The 14,512-nt window shown below is 47.1% G+C and overlaps 1 protein-coding gene across 8 annotated transcripts in view; it reads right to left on the bottom strand.

Annotated features, from left to right (window-relative positions):
• Positions 1-14,512, bottom strand: part of Mgrn1 (mahogunin ring finger 1) — a 50,136-nt gene that overhangs the window by 27,590 nt on the left and 8,034 nt on the right. For 4 of the 8 annotated variants that reach the window (XM_021632397.2, XM_021632399.2, XM_021632401.2 and 1 more), the window contains exon 2: positions 2,743-2,864. In XM_021632397.2, coding sequence (XP_021488072.1) covers positions 2,743-2,864 — 122 coding nt within the window. The remainder of the gene's footprint in view (positions 1-2,742; positions 2,865-14,512) is intronic. The other 4 variants (XM_021632398.2, XM_021632402.2, XM_021632400.2 and 1 more) reach the window with 1 other exon arrangement.

The raw sequence follows: 14,512 nt of genomic DNA, 5'->3' as shown, positions 1-14,512 counted from the left end.
AGGATACCCAGAAGTGACTATGGTTAGGCTCTTAGGACACTCGCCTATGACAGGTCACAACTCAATGCTGCCCACGAAGATAATCAATTTGCATACTACACCAGCAAGTATTTGGGAAGACAATACATGTACATGTGTACATGCTTATAATTATGCCCCTATATAAAAACACATACCCTGGCGACAGGGAACCATGGCTGTGTGTCCGTGTCTTCTGCCAGCAACAGAGCTGGAAAGGACACCATCACTGGAGAGTAAGTTGGTTAACACACACAGACTGCACATGTTCTTTATCACAACCCAAATGGATCCCCAACTGTCTCAACATGAAGTCAAAATAAAAGATCTGGACTCAGCAGTTAACAGCACTGGTTGCTTTTCTAGAAGGTCTAGGCTCCATTCTCAGCACCTACACGGCAGCTCACAACCACCTGTATCTCCAGTTCCAGGGATGTGATGCCTTCTTCTGGTGTCTACCGGTACTGCATGCACTACACACACACACATACACACAAAATAAATAATAATTCTTTTTAAAAATTCAAAAGATTCACAGAAGACTCTCAAAAGTTAAGACCCTGGAAGTTGAGGGAAAAAATGTGGAAGGAAAAAAAAAAATCTCAGGCTGGTTCCCAGGTAGGAAAGGACAGCACTTGCCCCAGCCCCTTGGCCTACAGGATACACACCAGATCACAACTTTGTGTTAGCTACCTGCTCTGTGACTGTTACTACCTAGAAGCTTCTGATCTGGCGGTCTGAAGGGTGTTGAGGACGCAGCTTAGAGGCGTCCGGTCTTGACTATCATTTTAAAATGCTGCTCAGGATCTCCTCCCTGGCTCCTGTCCTTTCCTACTACACCCTCTTCCTAGGCATCATGCCCAGACCTAGCCTCCTTTGCAATGCCCACCTATCCTCTGTCTCCTGGTGTTCCTTGCTCTTACACAGACAGGAGCTATCATGCTTTCTTCAATACTTCCCATGGGAAACCTCTGCTCCTCCTGCTCACCTTTCCTGACCTAGTCTATCCTAACACATTTCCACAACCCATCCCAATGCTTCTCTTGCCCTAGGCTGAGCCTCCCTCACCTCCTGAGGGCTTACTGAAAAGTCCGTTGGACCACCTTGATTCTAACTCATAGGAGGTGTGCTAGTTTTATGTAAATTTTCATCAGACAGGAGGGAGCTGGAACTGAGAAAATGCCTCCATAAGACTGGACAGTAGGCAAGTCTGTAGGGCATCTTCATAATGAGTAATGATGTGGGAGTGTCCAGGCCACTGTGGGCTAAATTCTGTAAGAAAGCAGGATGATGCTTTGGGGACCCTTTCCCTCCTACTGGGCTGCCTCTTCCAGTCTTAATATGAGAGGAGGTGCCTCGACTTACTGCAACCTAATATACCATGTTTGGTTGATACCTGTGGGAGGGCTCAACTTTTCTGAAGGGAAAGGGAAGAGACTGGGGGAGAGAGTGGATTGAGAGGGGAGGAACTGGAAAGAGAGGGGTGAGTGGGAACTGTAGTTGGGATATAATAATATATGAGGATTAAAAAAAGTCCAAGGTTAAAAAAGAGAGAGGGAAGCAAGCAAGTAAGCAAGTGGAGCAAGCCAGTAAGGAGCACTCTTCCATGGCCTCTGCATGAGCTCCTACCTGCAAGTTCTGCCCTGTTTGAGTTCCTGCCTCGGCTTCCTTCAATGGACTATGATTTAGGATATGCAAGCCAAATAAACCCTTTCTTCCTCAAGTTGTTTTTGTTCTTGGTATTTCATCACAGCAATGGCCATAAGACAAGAGGTTAGCCCTCTGGCATGACAGCCTACTTCTTTGGGATTCCAGTGTATACTGAAGACCAGATGAGACATACAGCCTTGTGGACTGAGCAACTATGGGATTCTTGAACTTTCCATTCATAACTAGCCATTGCTGGATTAGCTGGATGGCAGCCTGTAAGTCATTCTAACAACTCCCCTTTATATATATATATATTATATACATATAATATATATATAATATAACATATTCATTCCACACATTCTGCTGCTCTGAAGAATCCTGACTACTCCACCCTCTCCCATCCACTGCCCTCCGACTGGGCTTCAGACTCACTGCTGGTGGTTGGCCTGCAATAGGCCACTCTAGCTCTTCCTCCCATCTGGCACAATTCAGCTCAGCCATGAGCTCTGCAGTGCGGCCCCTTCTCTCTCACTTCTTTGTTCTTCTGCCCCCCTAACAGCCCATCTAATATCTTTTTCTTTATGATTCTTACCATCTGAAAAATGGGGAATGGTCTGATTTCAGTCTCCAGCCCTAGACATACACCAAAGGTATACTGAAGGAATGGACAGTGTGCTTAAATGTGTATCTTTGGCAATTAGTGAAGTCTTCTAGGCACTTACATTCCCAGTGAGAGCATGGCTCTTTCCCACTATTCCACAGATGATGGTGTTCTTTCTGCTCACACAAAAGGCCTAGAATGAAATCTCTAACTTTGTGCAGCCTGGATGCATCAGCTCAATAATGGCCATTCTGTCCCTCAGTGACCCAACCCTGATTATCTGATCTCTCAGAGGCAGTGCCAGGACACACTCCAAGTCACATGCCCACTTCTAGCTCTGCTCAGCTGCTGGGTGCTCTGCCCCATCTGGGGCAACTTGGCACCTGCTAATCCTCACGGCTGGACAGAGGCAACCGGGACAGTCTTCCCGCTACTCACACAGCCACAGTGCCAGCCCTGCTGAGACCCACCTGGACTGGACGACTGCCCAGGAAGTTCAGATCCATGTTCTCTCCAAAGAGGTAGCCTTCAGGATGGGGGGTGTCAAATTTCTCTCCTCCCATGAAAAAGTGTGAAGCAAAGTAGTTTCCTGCTTAAAAAAAAGGAAACATGTTTGTTCATAGAACATGAGCTTAGCATAGCTCTGTGGACACAGCCAGAAGCCCCGAGGCCTTCGTTCTGAGTGGCTCATGTTGTTCTGGTTCTGCCCTCCTCCAGCCTTCTGCACACCACTGACCTCGACAGCCTGCCTCTCCCTGGTCTCAGATGACGGGCAGCTCTGGATCTGAATGCCACTGCCCTTAGGAGTCAGGTAAGCCAAGTCCCCAACAACCAAATATGTGTTCAAGATGTACCCCATACCCTTGTTTGGAAATAGGTAGGGTCTTTGTTGGTGTTATCAGTCAAGATTAAATCCAAGTGGACTACGGAAACTCTAACCCAGCAGTGACACATGCAGAAAACAGAATCTGGACACGTGTACACAGAGGGAAGAAAGTGGGTGAAGATACAGGTAGAGACTGGAGGGAAGAGGCAGCAACCAGATCAGGAGTGCCCAGGACTTGGAGCCTCCAGAAGCTAACAGAGGACAGGAAAGGATTCCCCTTAAAGCCTTCACTGAGAGCACAGCTCACCAAGAAATTGATTCCTGACTCCTGGCATCCAGAACTCACAGCAGTTGACGGCTGAAGGTCATTTGTCATGGCTGACTCCCCACACAGTTCTTGACCCCACACTGTCTGTACTCCATCTTCCAAATCTTAGCCCCATGAATGTTTTAAAACCAGCAATGATCAAAGTTTAAAAGTTGACACTGATGTGGCCTCTTTCTCACAGGTCCTGAAACTGTAAGTGGTTTCCACCTAGACCCCAGAGAACTTTAAACATTAAACGTGCAGGGTAGAGAACATGGCTCAGTGGTTAAGAACACATGCTGCTCAAAACCATCCCTCACTCCAGATCCGGGGAACCCAGTGCCCCCTTCTGGCTTCTGTGTGCAGTACTATATGCAGGTGGTATATATACACATAGGGAAAACACTCACACATAATAAAGAATATATGTTAATTTTTTATCTAACCACTAAAATTGCATTTCTCCTCTGAGAAAAAAAGGTAAAAGGCTTCAGATATTGAAAGAATTGAGCATAAATAGCCCTGAAGAAAACCAGAAGCCAGGCCTTTCCCAAATATCCCAACCTGAGGCCCACCCACCACACTCCTGTACTTTCCAGCACAGAGGACCTAAGCAAAAGCCTAGGTGTTAGGGCTGTTGAGACTGCACATCCCTCAGCTTTGCTAGCATCAGAACTTCTGGGTCCCTAAGCCCATGAGAGTTCTTTTTATGGTCCTAGTGGGAATGCTGGGCCTCTTAAGGAACCAGGAACACTCAACATGGATCTGTGACTTTCCTGAGAATTGCAACCCCAGTGATGGTAGGAACAGACACAGTCTGGGCCCAGTAAATAATGCCAGAGAGCTCTTACCCGGGATAGAAGCCCAGACCAGGAGGCTGTCCCTGGCTACAGGAGCAGCAGGCAAGGCCTAACCTCAGCAATAATGCTAACCCACCATGTGCACCAGTCAACTGTGGTCAAACAAAAAGAACAATGTGACAACTAGTTCAAAATATAATAATGTGGGTTTAAAGGACCGCCTCCCAGTGCTTTACAAAAGACCTGCATATACTGGCATGGAGAAGGACTTACACACATGTAGAATTATACATGCTAGTAAGGTCAGAAGAGCATGCTGTATATATGCTCCTGAATCCTGTTTGGAGAGACATACAACATGAGCTGTGAGAACAAACAGAATGATCTCAAAAGACATGTCCAAAAGGCTAGCAGAGAAAGCTACGTGAAGTACAAGAGAAGGACCAAAAGCCCTGGCTTTCTGTTCTGTGATGGGTCTTTGCAGTAAGCGTGTAACATGGTGGTTTCCAGTCAGTAAAGAGAACGACTGCCACAAAGACAAGTACAAGAACATCTTCCCAAATCACCTGGAACACACACGGCCCTGCTCCCGTAAAAGCACTTATGAGGAGAGAACCTCAAGGCACAGGTGGTTTCTGACCATGTCTGAGCCTTGGCTTCAATCCTGGCTGATCTCTATTGGTCTAAAAGTGATTCTGAAAAAAAGGAGCAGAGGAGTAGGCTTTGACCAGCCACTGCAAAACAGCCTAGCCTGCCTCACATACACAGTACATCAAATGAATGGCTGCTGGGAAACCCCCCTGTGCTAAGACCCCTCTGACAGGCTGGCACTGCATTAGCTGGACAGCAAGCAATGCAAGAGGCACTGGATGCAAGAAAGCCCACAGATACCACACAGGGCCCCACGTACCCCCGGAGTACTTATCCATCTGGAGCACACTCCACAGCAGTGGGAGCCTTGGTCTGCAGAGAAGGCACAGTACGCACAGAAGCTGGGAGGCCCAGAGCCCCAGGCAAGAGATAGGTACCTGGCTGAGAGAACCCTGCCCCAACCTCCTCCAGAGGTCCTTTAAGATATAACCACATTGTGAAGCCAGACTCCAAAACTGGTGTAGGAGCCAGCCTCCAAGATGGTTTCAAAGGCCCTCACCTCCAATAGAACCCCAGGAGATAGAAAGGGCTGCACACATAATCAGGAGCTCTTGTGGAAGGGGTAGAGTATGATTTCCAAGACTGGAAGGGCAGTCTCAAAAAAAAAAAAAAAAAATCCTTGAGATTTCCAGGCATGGGTTTTTCCTTTCTTTCTTTTCTTTTCTCCCCCACCCCCCATTTGGTTTTTCAAGAGAGAGTTCCTCTGTGTAGCCTTGGCTGTCCTGGACTCATTTTGTAGACCAGGCTGGCCTCAAACTTACAGAGATCCTCCTGCCTCTGCCTCCCAGAATGCTGGGATTACAGACATGTAACCACCATGCCCAGCCAGGCATGGGTTTTCAAGGCAGTTTCTTGAAGCTCATTCTGTAGGCCAGGTTGGCCTCGAACTCACAGAGTTCCACCTGTCTCTGCCTCTCGAGTGGTGGGAGCTGGCATTAAAGGCCTATGTCACCACTGCTCAGAATTATTACATTCTCTTAAGCACTGTGCCATCTCTCCAGCCCAGCTGTTAAAATTCTTGGCAGGAATGACAGATTCTCCCTACATATAACCTTGGAACTCCGGTGGTTCTGTATCTCCAGGAAGGGCCGCTGGGCACCAAGCCAGAAGTATACACTTCGCAGGAAGGTCCAAGCCCCTTCTTTATCTGGGCAGAAAAGGATGAAGTGAGTGCAGAATGAGATCTGTTCCACAAGATCTCTAGTTCAGCCAGGGGTATGGGAAAAGGAGATTTTTCTCGCAGTAAGTGTTACTATTCTTTTAGTTGGGCTACTGGCACCAGGCCAGATGGCAGTGGAGAGCTCGGGGCTCTGAGACTGAGTCAGGTTGCAATGCAAGTCAGGTGGCAATGAGCGTCCTACCTGACTCAGACGAACTGGGTGGCTGTTTTGGGAACAGCGGCAGCTTGCAGTGAGGACAAGCTCTCAGCCCTGGAGCTATCAGTGACTGCCGCTGTTCTGCTGTGACTGCTGGCTGGCAGTTGATGCCGAGGGACCCGGTGATGAATCCCTTGGGGAGAAGGGAGGCCCTTCCTTCCCCAGTGCTATAGCTCAGAGTAGACAGCCAGTCTCAGAAGGCCTTCCACCGCACTCTCCAGCTTTATTTCATGTGAAACAGGGATGCATAGACCTTGGGCAGTGGGGAGGGGTTTTGAGGATGTATTTGTCTCACTGGCTGGGACACAGGATGCTGGCAATGCTCAGCTGACACAGGGAAAAATAACAGATAACAAGCTCGGTGACTGACCACCTGTAGCCACCTTGGGCTTGTGTCACGTGCTCCTGAGGCAGGCACAGAAACAAGGAGAGAGCTTCGTCCCACACCTTTGTTCTCAGGATGAGATTTTAAATCTCAAATCTGAGGTCTCCTGGGTTTGAACTTCCCGCTAGTCCCACGCCAATTCCCCTGGAGCATGGTCCACGAGCCCACCTACTCCTAAGATATTTCTGTGGTCACTACCCTGATCAAGGCCATCAGTGCCTCTGTGCCTCACAGGCAGTCTGTCCCACATCCTGGAACCTCCAGTGGTCTTTAACCACACACCAGGGCAAGTCCCATACTCTTCTCTACAACACACATAGCCCACCTCTCGCCTCAGGACCTCTGTACTTGCTGTGCCTGGTGAGTTCTTCCCCCTGAGCTCTGCCTTCATCTTCCCTGTTACTCAAGGGCAAGGCCTCTTCTGACCACATCCATCATCCACCTGCTTCCTGAACAAACCCTGACTCTTGCTGTATTTCCTTCCACAATTTTTCAGTCCAACAGACCCTGTACTGAAGGCTCCAGAGACTTAGGATGGACAGTTCTGTGCCACACTAACTTCAGAAAGTAAAAGATAACAAGATAGACAGTTTGCTTTATTTCTACTGTCACTCTTCTAAGAGTAACACATTATGTATAAAACAATTTTCCAAAGGTCTAAAATATGGAAAAATGTCTATACGGCAGTGACTCTAACATCCCAGGATTACCCAAGTTCTACCTAGAATAAGATACTGGTGATGGTCATACCACTGAATACACTAGAAACCATCAACTACATTTAGGAACTGACATCCTGGTATGTGGGTAATTTCCCAATAAAACTATTAAGAATAAGGAAGCCACATGGCAGTGGTGCACACCTTTAATCCCAGCACTGGGGGCAGAGGCAGGTGGATCTCTGTAAGTTCTAGGCCAGCCTGGTCTACAGAATGAGTTCCAGGACAGCCAAGGCTACAAAGAGAAACCCTGTCTTGGAAAAAGAAAACAACAAAAACTTACTAAGAACAAGAAGACAAGTAGCCAGCAATTATTAGAGGCTGCAGAGGTAGTTCAGCGGGAATCTGTTTGCCTAGCATGCTCAAGGCCAGGGGCTTTAGCTCCTTACACACACACACACACACACACACACACACACACACACTAAAAACTGAGAACATGACTGCTCCATTGTTAAGGGGGAGGATTTTATCATAGATATGAGAAAAATGTCTCAGAAAAAACTACTTTTTCCCCAAAAAATTGTTTTTAAAGATTTACTTATTATTTATACAGCATTCTGCCTGCATGTGTGCCTATGTACCAGAAGAGGGCCCCAGATCTTACTATAGATGGTTATGAGCCACGAAATGATGTGGTTGCTGGGACTTGAACTCAGGACCTTTGGAAGAACAGCCAGTGTTCTTAACCTCTGAGCCATCTCTCCAGGCCCCTTCCCAAATTTTTTAAGAAAAAAAAAAAAAAAGAGTGAGAATGAGAAAAGCAAAGCATGGTCCAGAGTCCCAACCAGGAGTTTAGGACAATCTGGGCAAAATGAACTCAAATACAAAGGAAAAGCAATGAACAACCTGGAAAGACCTAAGGAAAAAGATCTGCAAGTATCCACAGGAGACCTTGTTGACCTATCTCAGAGGAAGTCAGAAGAGCATGGAATTATGAAACAGAACCTTAATGCCCTTTGCAAAACCAACTGCACTAATTTTCACTCAGTCAGGTTCTTGTTGGCCAGGCAGGAATCGCCCCTGCCTTGGGCATGCTGGGAGGGACCAGAATCTTTAAATCACCCAACTAACCTGAACATGGGGCTCTTGGCTCTCACCGCTTCGGCGGTGGGGGGGTGTGGGCCCAAGCTGCAGCTTATAATGATTAATTCTCACTCATTCAGGTTCATGTTGCTGTTTTAATTTAATTTATCAACAAGAATCTGGGACTAGGTAAGAGATTCTTGGTCTACAGCAGTGGTTCTCAATCTTCCTAATGCTGTGACCCTTTAATAGTTCATGTTGTGACCCCAACCATAAAATTATTTTCATTGCTATTTCATAACTGTAATTTTTCTATTTTTTGAATCATAACATAAATATCTGATATGCAGAATATCTGACATGTGATCGCTGTGATCACTCAACCCACAAAGAGACTGAGACCCACAGATTGAGAACTGCTGGTCTAGACTCTTCAGCATTTGCAACCCAACCAATAAGCTCTGACTCGGACCTGGGCTGAGGGTCACTTGCTCAGAAAGGCCTTGCTCAGCACCCTCAGCATCTCATATCCTCTCCTGAGCATGAGATCGGAGGCCCTGCACCTGGGTGTGGGTGCTCTTACCTTCATACTACTCAAGACCCACATGTTCCAGGAATGCGGGCTCCTGACTCACAGGTTTCGAAGGTTCCAACTAGTTCAATCCCCTTTTCCTCATATTCCAGGCACCCCCAGCACAACAAATATCACTGTACCTGGCCCTATGGCCCCCTCCTACCTATTTACTTTGCTTTCCTGCTGACTTCTGGTTCATTAGGCTGTGCCTGCCTTGGACTCCCAAGTGAGGCCAACCTCAACTACCTAGAAGCTGCTCACTGTCAAATCCTCCCCATACAACTTTGAATCACAGCATGATGGCCTATGCAGTTAGAGGTCAACACACCATACGTGAGGGAAGGTAAAGGGTGTTGTGTCCAATGTTTGATAACAGAGGCAGCTGAGGCACAGAAAAATCATGAGCTCAGGCCATACAGCCTGAGCCATACGTCATACAATAAGACGTCCTTACTGTCCCGCTGTCCTTCAACCACACCAGGCAAAAGGCTGTGACAAAGCTGCTTAGTGTACATACCCTGAGAAACACTCCTCAGGAACAATGAGAGAGTATAAGCTTGCTGGGTGGTTTCAGTCATCACCCCATTCTAAGAACGGAGCACGAAAGGCAGAAAGAGGGCGACTGTGGATTGTCATGCATGAGAAAGTGCATGGATTGCACCTGATGAAAACGCCTCTTGGCCTGTCACAGTACAGGTGTTGCCAGTTCACAAAGTGCTGACACACTGCCCCTAAACCCAGTTCCGTGATGGGGTAACCTGCAAGATCAGATCATAGGTCCTAGAACGCTGCTCTCAGGAAAGCTCCCCAGGCTCCAGGCTTCCTGCCAAGTGGAAGGCAGGGAGGGCATCGGCCTCACAGCTGGCCAGTTATCAACGGTAGATCCAACTCACGCCAGTCATTTTTCACTGAGCCCTGGGCTGAGTCTATAGGCGTGTACAGACCAGCACTTCTCTCTGCTCCACAAGGGGCTCCCCGGTGTACTCTTTTCTAGGGCTCTAACCCTTGTATAACCAACCACAGGAAGAGATACTGATAGGGCTGGCAGGACAAGGGAAGTCACCCCTGGCTAGAATCTTGACTTACCTGCAGACTAAAGATAAGAAACCCAGCCAGCACCTTGCTTTACTCAGGATATCCTGAGGACAGACAGCAGTGAGCACACAAAGGAACCTCTGGCAAGTGAAGACACTTCTGGTAGTTTCCCTCTCTCCCCATTTGCCTGATGGATACCTAAAGCTCCCCACTCCCAGCACAAAGGAGGGAGAACAATGGCAAATCAAGCTAAGCACAGCACAACAGCGATTAAGAAAGATTTAGCCCCTGTGTCTCCACAAGCTTAGCTTACATAGCCCTTTTCTGGAAAAAGTTTCCACTACCTGCAAGATGGCCCCAGCTTCTGGATACAGGAGATGGCTGAGGGCAGGGCAGGGTAGTTGGCAGATGGAATAATTCTACAGTTCTGTATAGAAAGGTCAGTAGAATACATCGAGGGTATGAAGGTGAACAACCAACATCCTGAAGTAACAAAACCAGAGGCAAGTTCAGGTCCCAAAGAAACTCAGAGCAAATGGCTCTCATCCCCACCTCCCAACCTAAATCTCTCCAGCCCCTCACCTTCCCTCCCCTTGCCCAGCTTCTGATTCCTGCATAGTCTAACCATCCTATCCACTTGCTCTCTTGGTTCTCTAGGCCCTCTGCTCTTAGCTGCTGGTTCTCCCTCCTCTTTCCTCTCCTCCTCCTCCTCCTCCTCCTCCTCTTCCTCCTCCTCCTCCTCTTCTTCTCTCTCTCTCTCTCCCTCTCTCTCTCTCTCTCTCTCTCTCTCTCTCTCTCTCTCTCTCTCTCGTCCCCTCTCTTTCCCCTCCCAAAACCCAGTTCAGTCTGGACCCTTCCAGATGCCTCTGCCTGACCTGTACCTACATCTACAACAAAACCTCCTCAATCACCCTTCATAGCAATCATGTCTTCATTTTCATTTATCTGGGACTTGGGCCTTTCTTCGGAAAACAAACAAACAAACAAAAACAAAAAACTGCTAATTTGACTCTCCTCTTTCTGTTATCCACCAAATTTCACTCCAAATTCTAGAAAGCTTCTTCCCTCCACCTGCTCTAACCATCTATCTCTCCTCACCTACTTGCTAAGTGTCTTTCTAGCTCCTGGAGCCTGGTCATCTCTCCATCTCTCTGGGCCTTCTATGCCTTCATGGGCATCTCTCTATATAAGACACAGATTCCTCTCCCTCTGTTGGAAAACCCCCTTTCCCCAAAGCCTCTCCCAGTCCACCTCTCTGGCTGTTTTCTCCTCTATCTGCTCTAACCACTCTTCTCACCTCCTCTACTGGGTAAGTGTCATCCTGAGGATGCTGGCTTTGTCTACTGTTACTACAAAGCCACAACGGTGTGCCAGAAAGCTCCTCTCACCCTCCTGGGCCCCTATCATCTGGAAAGGGATACCTCCCCTCTGTGATTTGGGACATTCTGACAGGTCTCTCAGCCTGCTTGGGGATGGACCCAGTTGAAATTCTTGTCTCCACAGCACTTAACCCCCTCTGTTCTCTATGTTCTCGCCTCCTTCCTAAAGCATCCTTGACTCCTCCTAGGAGCTCCAGTCCCACAGCTTTCTTAAGTCCTTCTGGAACCTTCTCGGGCTGACCCTGACTGTGTCCCTCCTGTCTCTCAGCTTCCTCCTGGGCCTCTAGCTTCCTTACACCTTCCTAGGCCTTATAGGACCCTTTCTCTCTTCCTCCTGGAACTCAAGAGATCTTATGAAAGCCTTGCTGTCTTACCGCAAATGGCATGGCCTCATTACAGCTCAATGACCCAAAACTGGCACACTCGAGTTTCAAATTCTCTCATATGGTAGCAACCTCTGCCACTGTACAAATGATCTTAAAATATCTTATGTCTAAACTTTCTCTGCTCTACACTTCCAAAAGTCTCTTATCTCTGAGGTTTCTTTACTTTCCAATCCTAAAAACTTTTTATCTCTACAATTTCTTTGCTCCATGCTCTCAAAAACAAAACAAAACTCTTAAGACTGGGCTGTAGGGTTGGAGAGATGGCTCAGCAGTTAAGAGCACTGGCTGCTCTTTCAGAGGTTCTGAGTTCAATTCCCAGCAACCACATGGTGGCTCACAACCATCTATAATGAGATCTGGTGCCCTCTTCTGACTTGCAGGTGTACATACAGGCAGAATATTGTATACAGAATAAATAAATTACATCTTTAAAACCAAAAAACAATCAAGACTATGCTGTAAATTATCTCAGGATTTGTAAATTCACTGGGTGGTGGTGGTGCACTTTTAATCCCAGCACTTGGGAGGCAGAAGCAGGCAGATCTCTATGAATTGGAGACTAGTGTGGTCCACAGAGCAAGTTCCAGTACAACCAGGACTACACAGAGAAACCCTGTCTTAAAAACAAACAAATCTATACATAGAGCTGGGCAGTGAAGGTGCACACCTCTAATCCCAGCACACTCAAGAGACAGAGACGGGCAGATCTCATGAATTTGAGGCCAGCCTGGTCTACAGTGTGAGTTCCAGGAGAGCCAGGGAAAACCTGTCTCAAAAAGTCAAAAAACAAACAAAACCCTACACATAGGCAACCCTAAGTTCCTACAACTTACTGTATATTTTACCCAACTCTTGTTTAGAACATACCATGTATATAACTTAGATTCTCAACTCTTGTGTATATCACACACACACACACACACACACACACTAGAAAAACAGGTGTTGTTAAGTAGCAACCATGTAGCTCTCCTCCATCTTGGCTAATGACCTGAGGATGGAAATAAACTGTGGCTAGCAGCCTTCTTCACTGAGATTGAGTAGAGCACATCCGATGTAATTCCAGCATCTTGATTAAGATGAGTGTGGGGATTCAGACCTGGGACAGGGCTAAGATACCCACTTAACTGTTGAAGGAGTGTCTAGTGCACTGTGCTTTCAGATGCTGGCTCCAATGTCCTGAGATCTGGTTACTGCACTGCCACAGGCATTGTTATGAATGTTGAACCATCTCCTGTTATGTGACTTAAGGAATGTTTGGTTAATAGAGATGCTGAAGCCTGTGACTGGGCAAAAGAAAGGTATGCAGAACTTAGGTTCCTGGCTTAGGGTCAGGAGACCACAAGGCAAGGAAAAAGGCAGCAGAAATGGAGCAGGAAGGGAGTTGCCACGGGGCAGGATGGACCACGAGCTCGTGGCCACGAGGACAGACTGATGGAGCAGAAGCCACCCAGGAGTCACTGGATTGGCACGTGATTGCCTATTATGTGGCTTTAAAAGATACTAGAATTAGAATAGCTCAAAATCTGCCCCGCATAGTACCTACAGCTTAATAATAAATCATAGTTGCTCTGTGTCAATGTTTTTAAAAGCTAATGGGGTTAAAGAAAACTGTTGCTTTATTAATTAGTGTTTTACATTTAACCAAAGCAGACCTAGCCCCCAGGTTCTCCCAGTATCCCTCAGTCCCTACCTGTTACAGGGCATGGCTAGCATACCCAGCCCTCTGCCCTGAACTTTCCAGTCCAGGGGCTGGAACTCCCCTCCCCCACAAGCTCTTCCCTATATAATCCAGACATTTTGTGAACCACCCCCCTCTGCATTTCCACTCTCTCTGTTGTCCCCCACCTTTTCTCACCTCCCTACCCCCATTTTCTGTCTCCCTTCTCCATGATGACTTCTTTGGCTCTGTCCCTTGGGACCCGTGAACTCACCAAGAGCTGCCCCCAATAAACCTGCTATAAACAATTATATACTCTAATTTGGCTTGAATTGGTTAATTTCCTTGGTGGAGATAACCTATCAATGACTATGTGGTATAAACCAACCGAAGCAATGATTATAAAACCAGTCATAAAAAAATAAATAAAACTTAGTCCTACTGAGCCCTCGGCTTATCATTTATACAGGCTGGTTTTGTGTCATCTTGACACAGCTAAAGTCATCGGAGAGGAAATGCCTCCATGAGATCCAGGACTAAGGCATTTTCTCAACTAGGGGTCAATGGAAGAAGGCCCAGCCCATTGTGGGTGGGGCCACCCTAGGCTAGTAGTCCTGTGGTCTACTAGCTGAGCAGGCCAGGGGAAGCAAGCCAGTAAGCAGCAGTCCTCCATAGCCTCTACATCATCTCCTGCCTCTGGATTCCTACCTTGCTTGATCCTGTCCTGACTTCTTTTGGTGACGAACAGCAATGTGAAAGTAACAAACCTTTTCCTCTTCAACTTGCTTCCTGGTCACAGTGTTTTGTTGCAGCAACAGAAACCCTAACTCGTTATATTTCCTTTTAGACTAAGAAGGCAACAGCATGTGCCTGGCAGTGGTGGTGCATGCCTCCAGCATTCAAGAGGCAGAAGCAAGTAGATCTCTGTGAGTTCAAGGCCAGCCTGGTCTACAGAGTGAGCTAGTTCCGAAACACACAGGGCTACACACAGAGAAACTTGTCTCTAGGGAAAAGAACTTTAAAAAGACAATAACAAGTTTTCAAAATTATTTTTTATTAGGATGGGTTTATGCATTATTTTGTATTATATATTAGGTTATAAAAATAACGAGATTA

The sequence above is a fragment of the Meriones unguiculatus genome, chromosome 11 (genome assembly GCF_030254825.1).
Source record: "Meriones unguiculatus strain TT.TT164.6M chromosome 11, Bangor_MerUng_6.1, whole genome shotgun sequence".
Classification (NCBI taxonomy): domain Eukaryota; kingdom Metazoa; phylum Chordata; class Mammalia; order Rodentia; family Muridae; genus Meriones; species Meriones unguiculatus.
This window is presented reverse-complemented; position numbering and strand designations above follow the sequence as displayed.